The 13,108-nt window shown below is 40.1% G+C and overlaps 1 protein-coding gene across 3 annotated transcripts in view; it reads left to right on the top strand.

Annotated features, from left to right (window-relative positions):
* ADCY1 (adenylate cyclase 1) overlaps positions 1 to 13,108 on the top strand; it is a 238,948-nt gene that overhangs the window by 176,246 nt on the left and 49,594 nt on the right. For all 3 annotated transcript variants that reach the window (XR_012667129.1, XM_075125580.1, XM_048839215.2), the window contains exons 8-10: positions 1,978 to 2,133; positions 5,418 to 5,612; positions 9,951 to 10,048. Coding sequence is in view for 2 of the 3 variants with exons in the window: in XM_075125580.1 (XP_074981681.1) it covers positions 1,978 to 2,133; positions 5,418 to 5,612; positions 9,951 to 10,048 (449 nt within the window). In the remaining variant the exon portion in view is untranslated. The remainder of the gene's footprint in view (positions 1 to 1,977; positions 2,134 to 5,417; positions 5,613 to 9,950; positions 10,049 to 13,108) is intronic.

Genomic DNA, 13,108 nt, shown 5'->3' with positions numbered 1-13,108 from the left:
ATAACAGGTTGTGTCACACATTAATTAAAATGTTATGCAGATATTTAAACAGACTAATTGATTTCTGTGTTTGGTTGTCACAGTGCAGCATGTAGTCTGCTGAATGGTACCCATACAACTCCGTAGGAAAAGCTCTGTATTGCACCATAAAATGCAATGCCTTTCTCAATACCTAAATACATATATTTTAAACTGGATATAAAGCCAAATTCCACACTGACTTACTCTGTGTGTAATACAGAGTGTATAACTGAGGAAAATTTGTCCCAGTTGCTCTAAATTCAGATAACCAAGTATGTACACATTCACCCTAGTATCTGAGCAAACAATTCTGATTTACTTCCTCCTTTCTACCCTGCTCATTAAGACATGATGTAATAAAGCAGATGACACCATTGCATCATGTTGATTAGATATCAAACCCTAAATGCCAACCATTAAATTGAGCACTCCCCAAAAAAGTGATATAAACCAATAATGGAAGCCTGGACTAAACATTTTCTCTTATGGATAGAACTTTTTGCAACCAAGATGACATTTCCGTTTAGTATACTGTATCTGGCTGACACATTGCCATAGTACATTGGATCTGTGCTATCAAGATAGAGAAGTTCAGCCCTCCATGTGTGCTGGGACCCTCGCTCATCTGCAGCACACTCCTCTGAATCACTTTCTTGGATTCCCTTTAATTTGTCCAAAAAATTTTCTCTAACGTTTCCCATGGTTGGTGTAGGTAGAGGGGAGCTATAGAAGAAATGATTTTGGTGAAGTAAGGGATTGTTTGCCTGGATCCTGATAGGCATGGGCAACTCCCAGTTGTGAGCATGCGGTAGACCCCTTATGCTGCAGTAAACAACCATCACACTTCTCGACTCTTAATGGCAATTATAAACCAAATCCTTTTTACTCATTTCAGTGGCCATATTCCTTGGCTCCCAAGGACAAAGATCTGAGCCTTGTTTTGGGTTGAGGATATGTTTCAGTTGTCTGAGCACTATGCACTGAACGCTGGGTCTCTTCACTTTTGCTCCTAAAATAGGTGCATAGTAATTTGATGAGAGTGATAGTACTTCTTTGTGTAACAGTGCTGGCAGGTAGTGTGGCCTTTCAAAATTCACGCAGATCCTCCTTCACAGATGACATATGCCAGAAGCGTAAATAATCCAAGCAGAGGTGGTTGCATGGCTCCTGAAAATAGATGAAGGGGTTCTGGTCCTGGTTCTAATCTAAGAACAGCACATAAGCATATCTTACATTCCATCCAAGTCAGTGGGTGTTAAACACATGCTTAAAAGTTAAGCAAGTGTTTTTCTGAATCAGGGCCTCTGTGCTGAAAGAAGTGGACCCATAAACATCCACCCCAGAATTCCTCTCCATGGCTCAATGTCCCCAGTTTTGAAGAAGCAAGATGTGGGGTATAATAGTTGGGTCCCCCAGCTCCCCGTTTGATCATGGTTCCATGGATGCATGCCTGTATCCTGGAGCCAGAACTCTAGTTGATAAAATGAGAGAGTGAAGGTAAGAAGAACATGACAGAAATGTTATAAAAAGAAAAGGAATAAACAGAAAAGTTCACTCATTGTTTATACTTCTTACGTGCTGCTTTTATTTTCAGGAAAAAATGGTTAAGTCAAATGAGTATAAAGTAAAAGAAGAAATACAACTAATGCCTCTCTTCTACATCAGTCTCTAATGGGTTTTGTACTCATAGTTTCTATAGAAACTCAATTTTGAAATATTAGTTATGTTGTGCTTAAAGATAATATGTTAAACATATTCTATATATTTGATATAAAGAGAAGTATTCTACCCCAAGAAAATAGGTACTAAATGTAAAAAATGTGTAATAAAATACATTGTTTGATCACAATATTCATTTACAATGTTTTCATGCTTATTCTGATCATTGGACGATATATGTACATGTAGGTATGTAAATCTGTGTGTATCTTTTTCATATTTTTAATTGCCTGACAGATATTTCCAGGACTGATTCTCTCAGACATAAAGCCTGCCAAAAGAATGAAGTTCAAAACAGTCTGCTACCTGCTGGTCCAGCTCATGCATTGTCGTAAGATGTTCAAAGCTGAGATACCTTTCTCCAATGTCATGACATGTGAGGATGATGATAAGGTAATTAATAAGGATTCTCTGAGGTCCTTGAATGTGTGCTTTTAAAATGTACGTTGCTCCATGTTGTCTCACAAACTAAACCAAAACAGGTTGTTACTACATAAGTGCTGTCAATATAATAAACCCTTGTCTAAAAAAAAATTCCCCATTGTTGCTAATATGGTTTTTGCTCAGTAGGTAAAATAGCAGTTTTAATCGTGAGGCACCCACAAGTGCCTTATTTGTGCATTTCAAGCACCATGTAAATTAGAGCATAGTAAATTGACTTGGCTTTTGAAAAGGCAAATGGCACCAGGCATCCTATCTGTGCTAGGGATCCCAGGGTTCCCACTAGTGCTGGAGCTGAACTGGTGCTAGCAATGATGAAAAACTTTTGCAGAATTTCCCCAGTATAGACAAAGCTTAAGTGTAGCAGATCTCAGGTGCAGAGTCACCCATACCTGTGTGCACACACACATCTCACAAGTGGATACCGTCTGGGACTTGTCCTTCAGAAAAGAGTCCCTGAGGCAATTGCAGAAATTTCAAAACCTGTTTTGCAAATCCCTGGAGTCCTCCACAGTTTTCAGCTGACAGCACTGCACATGCAGTAGCATACAGAAAGTAAGTATATTTGTATGCCTATACATTTCTATATGAAAATGTGAATGGTAACCATGAATCATAAAGCTGATTTGGTGTTGAAACCAAAAGATTGGAAGAGTTATCAGATCATTTATTTTGCCAGTAGGTGGCAATGTTACATAGTTTGCTGCTTGAATGTCAACTGCAGTAGAGCAGGAAGTTCATTCCCTGGAATTTGAACTATGTCTTGGATTGTCTCTGATATAAATGAGATACATTTTAAGAAACTTCAAATCTTCTTTTCTGGCAGTATTAGAACTTTCCTGTTTGTGAAACTTTTTTGTTTCTCCCAGTACTGACAGAAACACAAAAGTAAAAAAAGCAGCCCTTTTTGGTTTAAATCTCAAATCTCTTATTGCAGACTTTATTTACCATTTACAGAAATAGCATGTAACTCACAGATGACATCATAGCTCTGAATTACATCTTTTAAATGCTCTTTGAGTATTTTGAAAAATCTATGTTTATTCTATAAAAGTTATGTGACAATTTAGCCGTTTGAGTGTGTGTGCATGTATACATAGCATGCATACAAAACTTTAGTATGTTAGGGAACTGGCTTAAATTCCCCGAAGTCAGAACATTCAAAGTCACTGCTATAATGTTATCTTTAACTTACCTAATTGTGTATCAAGTGTTTGCAACTCAGATGGGACTCTTATCTCAGAGAACATGATGTAAGAGTTTAATCTGTACAAACCAGCCTGCTCTCCTGGCTTCCTTCAGAGATCATTATTCCTTAAATCATGAAAGCCATAATATAGCTCAAAACTCTTTGAAGCTGGCCCAGTATTATCTGCATCTGTGCCACAATAAAGTTAAAAAAACTCTCTGACAGAATACTTTACCTTGCTAAAACCTGAGACATCATGAAAGTCTGTAACATGAAAAAAGAGGTAAAATGCATATTAGAAAATAAATGAAAAAGTAGTTATATGTGGACAAGTAGCTGATTTTATGGGCTAATAGCTCACTCCATTTTAATTCTCTTCAACATAAAACCCACACAAAACCTCGGTCACTTAATTGAAAAAACGCCCTGGAAAATTTAGTTTAGAAAGCAAAACTATGAGGCACCAAAATATAAGCATCTGAAATGAGTAGTAATCTATTTGTGTGTGTTAACTGGAATTTCAAGTACATGTTAACACAGTAGCCCTTCAGATTACATGCTTATTCAATATATTAAACTCAAAAGGCAAAACTCAAGCAGGTATTGTATCTGTGTCATTAGCATTTAGCACCAGCACTATTGTGTAAATATGAGAACAAGAAAACAGTGAGAGAACTGAGAAGACATTTTATCTATGCTACAGAATCTCTTCCAGTACTTATCAGGGACCACTCCTGAACCAAGCCACTGGTTTGTAGTATTTCCTGACTGATCACTAGCTTCACATATCTACTTTACAGGGAAGTCTGCTTATGTGTGTTTGTTAACTAGCTGCTGACCTGTGTTTGTTTGTGTGTTGTGTTTTGTTTTGATTTTAAGAAGAGCTGCCAATCCTGTTTCACGCACAGTGAGAAAGGAAACGTCTATTCATTCTGCATACATTTAGCTGGTCTCCTTTGTCCCCTGAGCTGTGACTTTGAAAGGGAATTGTAAAATCTCAAAGATATTTTCTAGGTGTATAGCCTTTTAAAAAGTAGCATTGACAGCACTGCACTGAGATCTTGTGTCTGTTTGTAACAAGGGACAGCAAAGATTCTTCTTATTATATCCTAGGTGGTAGACATCTGTTTCGTTTTTTTTTCCAAGCTGATCAGTCATAACCTAATGCATTAAATGGTCTTCCCTGACACCTGCAAATGTTTCACAAAAGAAGTATGTTTCTGACTATGTAGAAACAGGTTGAGCTCTTCTGTATAGGTCATGACAGGGGCACAGCCAGGCCGAATCTGAACAGCGCTGTCACCCCATGCATCAGGTCACAACGCCTGGAGCTGGGAGCCAGGCCCAGGCTTGCAGAACAACAGCCAGAGGAGTGAGTAATGCAAGAGAAATGGTAACAGAGGAAATACAATTATAAGGGAATTAACCCTTCATTAGCCCTATATTTGTGGCTAAATTTGTGGTGTAAAATTATGTAAAGTCTTATGCTGTGGATGTGGAGAAGGTGAAGAAAAATTGCTTTGCAAATACTATCCCATCCACGTCGTCCTCAACAGCAAAACTGTTCAGAGGCATGGACAGTCTAGGGTTAATTTGAGTCGTTGCCGCTAAGTCACAAAAATGAGTTTTTCTCATCTGTGATCAATTTTCTTGTTACTCTGCTGATCAAGTCACTCTGATCTGGGCTGAGATGGCTTTCACCACAGTGGCAGAGTAGAATGCTGTCGAGGACAATATGTAGAGGGATTTTTAAGGATGAGGAGTGAAATCATGGCCCCACTGAAGTCAATGGGAGTTTTGCCGTTGACTTTAGTGGGGCCAGGATTTTACCTGAGAAATAGTAACTAATTTGTAATTAGACTGTAACTTGACAGGGGCAAGGACTATGTCTTTCCTTGTATTTGTCTACAAATTTATATTTGCTTAGCTGAACAGATTCCTGATGCTGACTGGGGACTTGGCAATACAAATGATGAGACATTTTCAGTCATGAATAATGTCATTGCAGTGAATAGCAGTCATTCTCCTGTTTTCTTTTCTGCTGCAGAGAAGAGCATTAAGGACAGCCTCTGAAAAACTCAGGAATCGTTCCTCTTTTTCTACGAATGTGGTATACACCACTCCAGGAACTCGAGTAAACAGATACATCAGCCGTTTGATAGAGGCCCGGCAAACTGAATCCGAGATGGCTGACTTGAATTTCATTACCCTCAAGTATAAACAAATTGAACGTGAGCATAAAGTAAGTGAGAATTTGAATAAGTTCACTAACCAAAGATAATTGGACAGATGGAGTTGCGCCTTCTTAGACAAGTTTCAGAGTAACAGCCGTGTTAGTCTGTCTTCGCAAAAAGAAAAGGAGTACTTGTGGCACCTTAGAGACTAACCAATTTATTTGAGCATAAGCTTTCGTGAGCTACGGCTCACTTCATTGGATGCATACTGTGGAAAGTACAGAAGACGTTTTTATACACACAAACCATGAAAAAATGGGTGATTATCACTACAAAAGGTTTTCTCTCCCCCCACACCACTCTCCTGCTGGTAATAGCTTATGTAAAGTGATCACTCTCCTTACAATGTGTATGATAATCAAGGTGGGCCATTTCCAGCACAAATCCAGGTTTTCTCCCACCTTGATTATCATACACACTGTAAGGAAAGTCATCACTTTAGATAAGCTATTACCAACAGGAGAGTGGGTTTGTGTGTGTGTTGGGGGGGGAGGAGGAGGAGAAAACCTGGATTTGTGCTGGAAATGGCCCATCTTGATTATCATACACATTGTAAGGGAGTGATCACTTTACATAAGCTATTACCAGCAGGAGAGTGGGGTGGAGGGAGAGAAAACCTTTTGTAGTGATAATCACCCATTTTTTCATGGTTTGTGTGTATAAAAACGTCTTCTGTACTTTCCACAGTATGCATCCGATGAAGTGAGCTGTAGCTCACGAAAGCTTATGCTCAAATAAATTGGTTAGTCTCTAAGGTGCCACAAGTACTCCTTTTCTTTTTTCTTAGACAAGGGCCAGATTTTGCTCATTATCTTTAAACAATATTATGAAGCTTTAACTCCCCGCTCCTGCAGAAATTCACAGGATGGGGCTAAAGAGGAGAAAATCCCAGTGATGATTCCTTTGTGGATTTCCTCCCCTGTCATTCCATTGGGAGGATGGGGATTGTATTTCCTGCCCTGCATAATAGGCTGCAGGGTCCATACGTAGGGTCATATGCGGGGGGCTCAGGTACCCATGAAGAGGCACTTGCCCCCACAGGTTCTGTGGTTCCCTCTAGTAGCCTACCTTGTGTAAGAAGGCCACATTATCTTTTCTGGAGAATTTCTGTAAAGATGGAGCCAGGGGTTGATGTTCATCTTTCCTGGACCCAGCCCTGGCCTACCCACTACTCCCCCAAACTGCCCAGTCCCTGCCATGTCCCCAACCGTGGATCCATTCTTTGGAGTCTGGAGTTAGGGGAGACAGGTAACCACTACACATCTGTACAGGAGAGGGGAGAGTCACATGCAGAAGCTTCCCTCTGCTCACGGAGCTGGTAGAGGATCCCATGTTAGGATCACAGACTTGTGTTCTCTAGGCCAAACTGCAAACTGACATCATGAATGTGGATATAAACCTGGAGTAACTCCACTGATTTTGTTGTAGTTACACTGAGATGAGATCAGAATAGTCTTAACTCACATGGTTATTTTTTTCTTTTAAGTGAAGGAAGGCAGAAGTGGTCTGATTTTAGGTTAGTGTAGTAATAGCCCTTATTTTTTTTTTCTCAGATGTAAGCCATACGGTCAAGGGTACGTTGTCACCTCTGGTCAGTGTCCCACACACAAAACTGAATTTTTACCCATTAACATTCATTTCAAGATGCCACAGATTAATCATTTAATTTTCATTGTTTAAAAAGCAAACAAGCTCTTCCTGTATAACTCTAAAAAAGAGTGAGGTTTACCAAAGAATATGGAACAGCTCTTTTTTGGGGTAAAGGTATATGGAATCTTGTGAAAATATATGTTTAGGACTTTTAAAAAAGTCCATTTTGTTTAGCTGGTGATTTTGTGTGCTTTACTGCAGAAAGCATCTGTAAAGCTGCCCTAAAGTAGGAGCCAAGGATTCCACTGGAGAGAAGGGAATCCTCAGGTCATGTGAAGCCATTTTAGCCAGCCCTGTGCCTCCCACTCCCTCAGTTCCATGTAGAAGGAGTAGACGCTGCAGACAGGAGATGGGGGTGGGGGAGGTTGAACTAAAAAAATCCATAGAAAGAGCTTCAAAGTTCCATTCATTTGGGGAGAAGAGAAAAAAAGCAATAGTTTGTAAATTCCATAACCTGGAACGTTTTTGGGCTAAACCCCATGAGATGAGCCCTGCCCCTAAGAATTTCACAGAAGACAACCCCTGAGCTGTTTGTAGCAGGGCTGTCACCTATGCACTTTCCAAAGTGCACTTACATCTCACAACCTCGCAGGGTTTGAGCATGTGGGACCCTAGGCTCAGCCTCTGCACACTTTACAGTGGTGTACATGCAGTCTTATGTAGCTGCACACTTTGTAAGCTTAGCACCAAATTCCAATCTCCGTTACACTGGTGTAAATCCTGAATAACTCTGTTGAGTGAAACGAGTTCAGGTCCATGATGGTGAAACTAAGATCGGAATCTGGCACTTAATGAGAAAACTTTCAAATTCTTCTTTACCTGTGCAGCATACTGTTTTTTTCAGACTCATGACTTAGTTACACCAAAACCAATGATTCACCCACATCTATCAACAAGAGGTATTTTCATGCCACAAATCAGTCTTCTTCCCTCAGCTGTTTCAGCCAAAGAGCTGTTTGAAAGCAGCAAAGATTTTTCTTAATAATGGGAAAAGTATTTTTTTCCTCCCCATTCTGCCACAAAGCAGCTGAACTCTTTTTGCTCGATCTTTCAAAAATCAATTCACCTCTGGGCTGAGATCAAACCTGAATAATTGCAGACTGAAAGGTGAATGTTTGGGAAAGATATAGGGTACAGAAACAGGGTGAGAAAGGAAAGTGTCATGCAGCTTTAACTATATCAGATACCAAATAATAGAACATAAGAACGGCCCTACTGGGTCAGACCAAAGGTCCATCTAGCCCAGTATCCTGTCTTCTGACAATGGCCAGTGCCAGGTGCCCCAGAGGGAATGAACAGAACAGGCAATCATCAAGTGATCCGTCCCCTATTGCTCATTCCCCAGCTTCTGGCAAACAGAGGCTAGGGACACCATTCCTGCCCATCTTGGCTAATAGCCATTGATGTACCTATCCTTCATGAATTTATCTACTTCTTTTTTGAACCCTGTTACGGTCTTGGCCTTCACAACATCCTCTGGCAAGGAGTTCCGCAGGTTGACCATGCTTTGTGTGAAGAAATACTTCCATTTATTTGTTTTAAACCAGCTGCCTATTAATTTAATTTGGTGACCCCTAGTTCTTGTGTTATGAGAAGTAGTAAACAACACTTCCTTATCTACTTTCTCTACACCAGTCATGATTTTATTATTCCCAGCATTCTGTTCCCTTTTTTGACTGCCGCTGCACATTGAGTGGATGTTTTCAGAGAACTATCCACAGTGACTCCAAGATCTCTTTCTTGAGTGGTAACAACTAAATTAGACCCCATCATTTTATATGTATAGTTGGGATTATGCTTTCCAATGTACATTACTCTTCATTTATCAACATTAAATTTCATCTGCAATTTTGTTGCCCAGTCACCCAGTTTGAGAGATCCTTTTTTAGCTCTTCACAGTCTGCCTGGGTCTTAACTATCTTTAGTAATTTTGTGTTATCTGCAAATTTAGCCACCTCACTGTTTACCCCTTTTTCCAGATCATTTATGAATAGGACTGGTCCCAGAACGGACCTTTGGGGACACCACTATTTACCTCTCTCCATTCTGAAAACTGACCATTTATACCTAACCTATCTTTTAACCAGTTACCAATCGATGAAAGGACTTTCCCTCTTATCCTATGGCAGCTTACTTTGCATAAAAGCCTTTGGTGGGGGACCTTGTCAAAGGCTTTCTGAAAATCTACGTACACTATTTCCAGTGGATCCCCTTGGTCCACATGCTTGTTGACACCCTCAAAGAATTCTTGTAGATTGGTGAGGCATGATTTCCCTTTACTAAAACCGTGTTGACTCTTCCTCAACAAATTATGTTCAACTAGGTGTCTGACAATATTGTTCTTTACTATAGTTTCAACCAGTTTGCCTGGTACTGAAGTCAAGCTTACAGGCCTGTAATTGCTGGGATCATCTCTGGAGCCCTTTTTAAAAACTGTCATCACATTAGCTATCCTCCAGTCATCTGGTACAGAAGCTGATTTAAATGATAGATTACAGTCTACAGTTAGTTCTGCAATTTCACATTTAAAGATCTTTTCTGGGTGTGAATTAAAACATGTTCATTCCTACGTTTGTAAATATGTGGAGATATAGGCACACACTCTCTTTTAAACCATGGTTGTTCCTAGTTTAGAGTCAGAAGGTATGGTATAGATGCCTAACTAACTGTCTTTGTGCATCTCCTCTCATTCACAGTACCACCAGCTTCAGGATGAATACTTCACCAGTGCTGTAGTTCTTTCACTAATTCTAGCTGCCTTATTTGGCCTTGTCTACCTTCTAATAATCCCACAGTAAGTATCTCTTGCTATTTAAATTCAAAGCACATTATTTTCAAGGATCTTGTACACAGATTCCAACATTAGCTGCTCTGGAGCAAGAACTGAAGCACATATTATTAGCATCAGTTTACTAGATCCTGTAACTAAGCAGGGAAAATGAGACCCCAAACAACAGAAGGCATTTGAAAGGATATTTTGAAAGTATACAGACAAGGTTGGTAAACTTTGAATCCAATGGTAAAACAGTGTATCTGAATTCCAGCCTTGTCCCTTCCGCCTGTCTACAAAATCACCGTATAATTATTTGTAGCTGGCTTGTTTCAAAACAAATGCTTCAGTGCTCATCTTTGGGGTTTTTTTCACATTGCCAGCATCCTATCTCTGATGCTCCACCCCTTTAATAACAAACAAGTAAAATATGCAAGCGGAAGAAGAATACAGTAGAAACTTGCTAAATGGGACATTGCTTAGCCCTACAGCTAATAACTCTCACACATAAAATGTTGATCTCTTCCCAATTCTCAGCAAAGGTTTACTAGCGGAGCAGCACTGGAATAAGGTATCATATTACTAATACTTTTAACTTTTAGAATATTTACTAGTTTTCTATGAAGTCTTATCATAAGTATTTAAAACTAAGCTACACTTGAGATAACAGAGCCAGGAATATTTTGTGATGCAGTATCGTTTTCTTTTGTTTGTACGTTTGCTTATTGGCTAATTCATATAATTCAGTCATTAGTACTGAGTCACGTGAATTGGTTCTAACTGGTAAAAAAGCAGACATCAGTGTCAAGTTTCCAAGGGTTTATTATAGTCAGCAAGTGGGGGGAATTATTTTTTAGAGTTTTGTTTTGTTTTTTTTAATTTGCTGACAATATCCTTTTTAGGGTGGGATCTTCAGAAGCACTCAATATTAGGCTAACTCTGTTCCCATCCAAGTCATTAGGACTTTGATGTGGATAGAGGTAGGCCATGGCTAAAAATCCCACTGTCACGGAGCGGCTGGCCCCTGCAATTGAAATAGGTCCAGCTCGCCTGTGCAAGAGCAGGTGTTCCCAGTTGGGCCAATTAAGGGGGCAGGGCTACATCTGAGGTTCTAAATGGTGCAGGGCTGGTTGTGAGAACAGAACTGAGAGAGAGAGAGAGAGAGCAAGAGCGAGCGCGCGCGCGCTGCAGGCGTGGCAAGACTGCCAGAGTCCCCTGGGATACCAAGCAATGAGAGCCTGACATGTGAAGGGTGAGGTGAGAAACGGTGCCTTTGGCTGGTTGTTAAGTTTGGACAATAAAATCTTGCCTGAAAGAGACTGTGGGTGTGAGTGAGCCATTAAACTGGGGAGAAATCCAGCCTTATGACACCCACCCTTAACTCTTCATTCAGTGATTCCCTACTAAATTTTCCTGGTCGTTTAAACTAAATTGTAGTTTAAGAAGGTTCTGTAATATGAAAGTTTGAGCCATGTGTTTGTTGTTGAAATAATAATAATACTTTAAAGGATTATGGCATTTTTCATCTGCAGATTTCAAAGCCAATTACAAAACTCAGGGAATTAACCCCCAAAGGGCCTCCTGAAGTAGGCAAAACATAGTTAGGAATTGCTTCACTTACCTTCAAGGTAAAGCCCAGCAGCAGCATATAGAAGTTCAGGACAGGAAGTGGCAAAGTATAGCAGATACAGTTGAAACTTGAGAATGAACTTAAGGGGACAAAAAAATATGATGAGAGGAAATTGAGTCTTGTAAAAAGGGGCGTAGTTATTTAGTGACCATCTGGTCAGGCCATCAGGTTAACATCTAATCTGACAGACCACCAGCTGAGCAGCACTACTGAACACCATGCTGTTGCACTGGTTAATTACTGATTTAGACAGGAAAGTTGCACTTCCCAGATAACTAGTACCACTCTCTGCAGGATCCACTGGACAGGTTCTTGAACAGTGTTTCTTCGGAGTACTGACTTGGGCAGTTCCTTTGAAGGTTGTGACAAAATCACAGCCCACACATTCCAAAACTTGGAAAAAGTGAATTCTTGCTAGGAAAGTCCTGATCTCCCTTGCCCACAACACTTTTGACTTGGAAATACTATTTAAATTGCCGAAAGCCGCATATGATGATGAAAGAGATTCTGGTCAATAGAGACAAGACAGGCAGGAAGGATGTAGGTCATGTTATTGCAACAGGAGCGAAAATATAGCAAAGCAACAAAAAGCTTGATGACTCTAACGGGAGAAATATTCCCAGAGGGAACATGCAATCACAACAACCAAATCCTTCACATTATTTCTCAGTGTTAAAAGCCAGACTCTGGTCAGTCATTGCATAAGCACATAAAGGGGAAGGAGCCTTTGCTCACTGTGCTGTCTATAAAGGTTTGTGACATTCCTCAGGGTACAATCTGAACTGTTGGGCAGATGAGCCCCCTCAGTTCTCTGCTCTCGCACAGCCTCCAGCATATAAATTTACCCCCAGTTTTACTTCAAGAATGCTTCAATCAGCCAGCCTGCCACCCTTGAAATATACAGCAGAGTGACACCAGCAAATTCCCAATCCCTGACTTTCCCCCAGAAATGTGTGTCTTGTACTGCCCAGCACAGTACAAGCTCATATAAAGTCTGTCATTTCATTAATAGAAATTAATATGCACAAATCTTGTTATCTCAAATGGAGTTTCCCCAACACTTCAATCCAAACCACACACTGGCTTAGTTAAAAATAATAAACAAGTTTATTAACCACAAACGATCGATTTTATGTGATTACAAGTAATGAGGCATAAAGGTCAGAATTTGGTTACAAGAAAATATCGATAAAACACAACACAAAGGTAAGAGTGAATTCAAAGCAACAGATCTTTGTCACCACATGGTCTAGCAGTTTTACTGGCTGAATCTTTCAGCCAGGATCACTCCCCAGTCTAGTGATGCTTCTGTTTTCTTTCAAGCATTGCCGATGCCTTGAGTAGAGATGAAGGGACAGAGGTAATCTGAGGAGTTTGTTCTCCTTTCTTGTAGCATTTCTCTTCTTTGAGAATCATCTTCAGCTGGGCTTCAGCCAACAGCAAGTGTGTGGGAC

This window comes from Caretta caretta, chromosome 2 (genome assembly GCF_965140235.1).
Source record: "Caretta caretta isolate rCarCar2 chromosome 2, rCarCar1.hap1, whole genome shotgun sequence".
NCBI classification, from domain to species: domain Eukaryota; kingdom Metazoa; phylum Chordata; order Testudines; family Cheloniidae; genus Caretta; species Caretta caretta.
The sequence above is the reverse complement of the archived record's forward strand: the minus strand, read 5'-3'. Positions and strand labels throughout refer to the sequence as shown.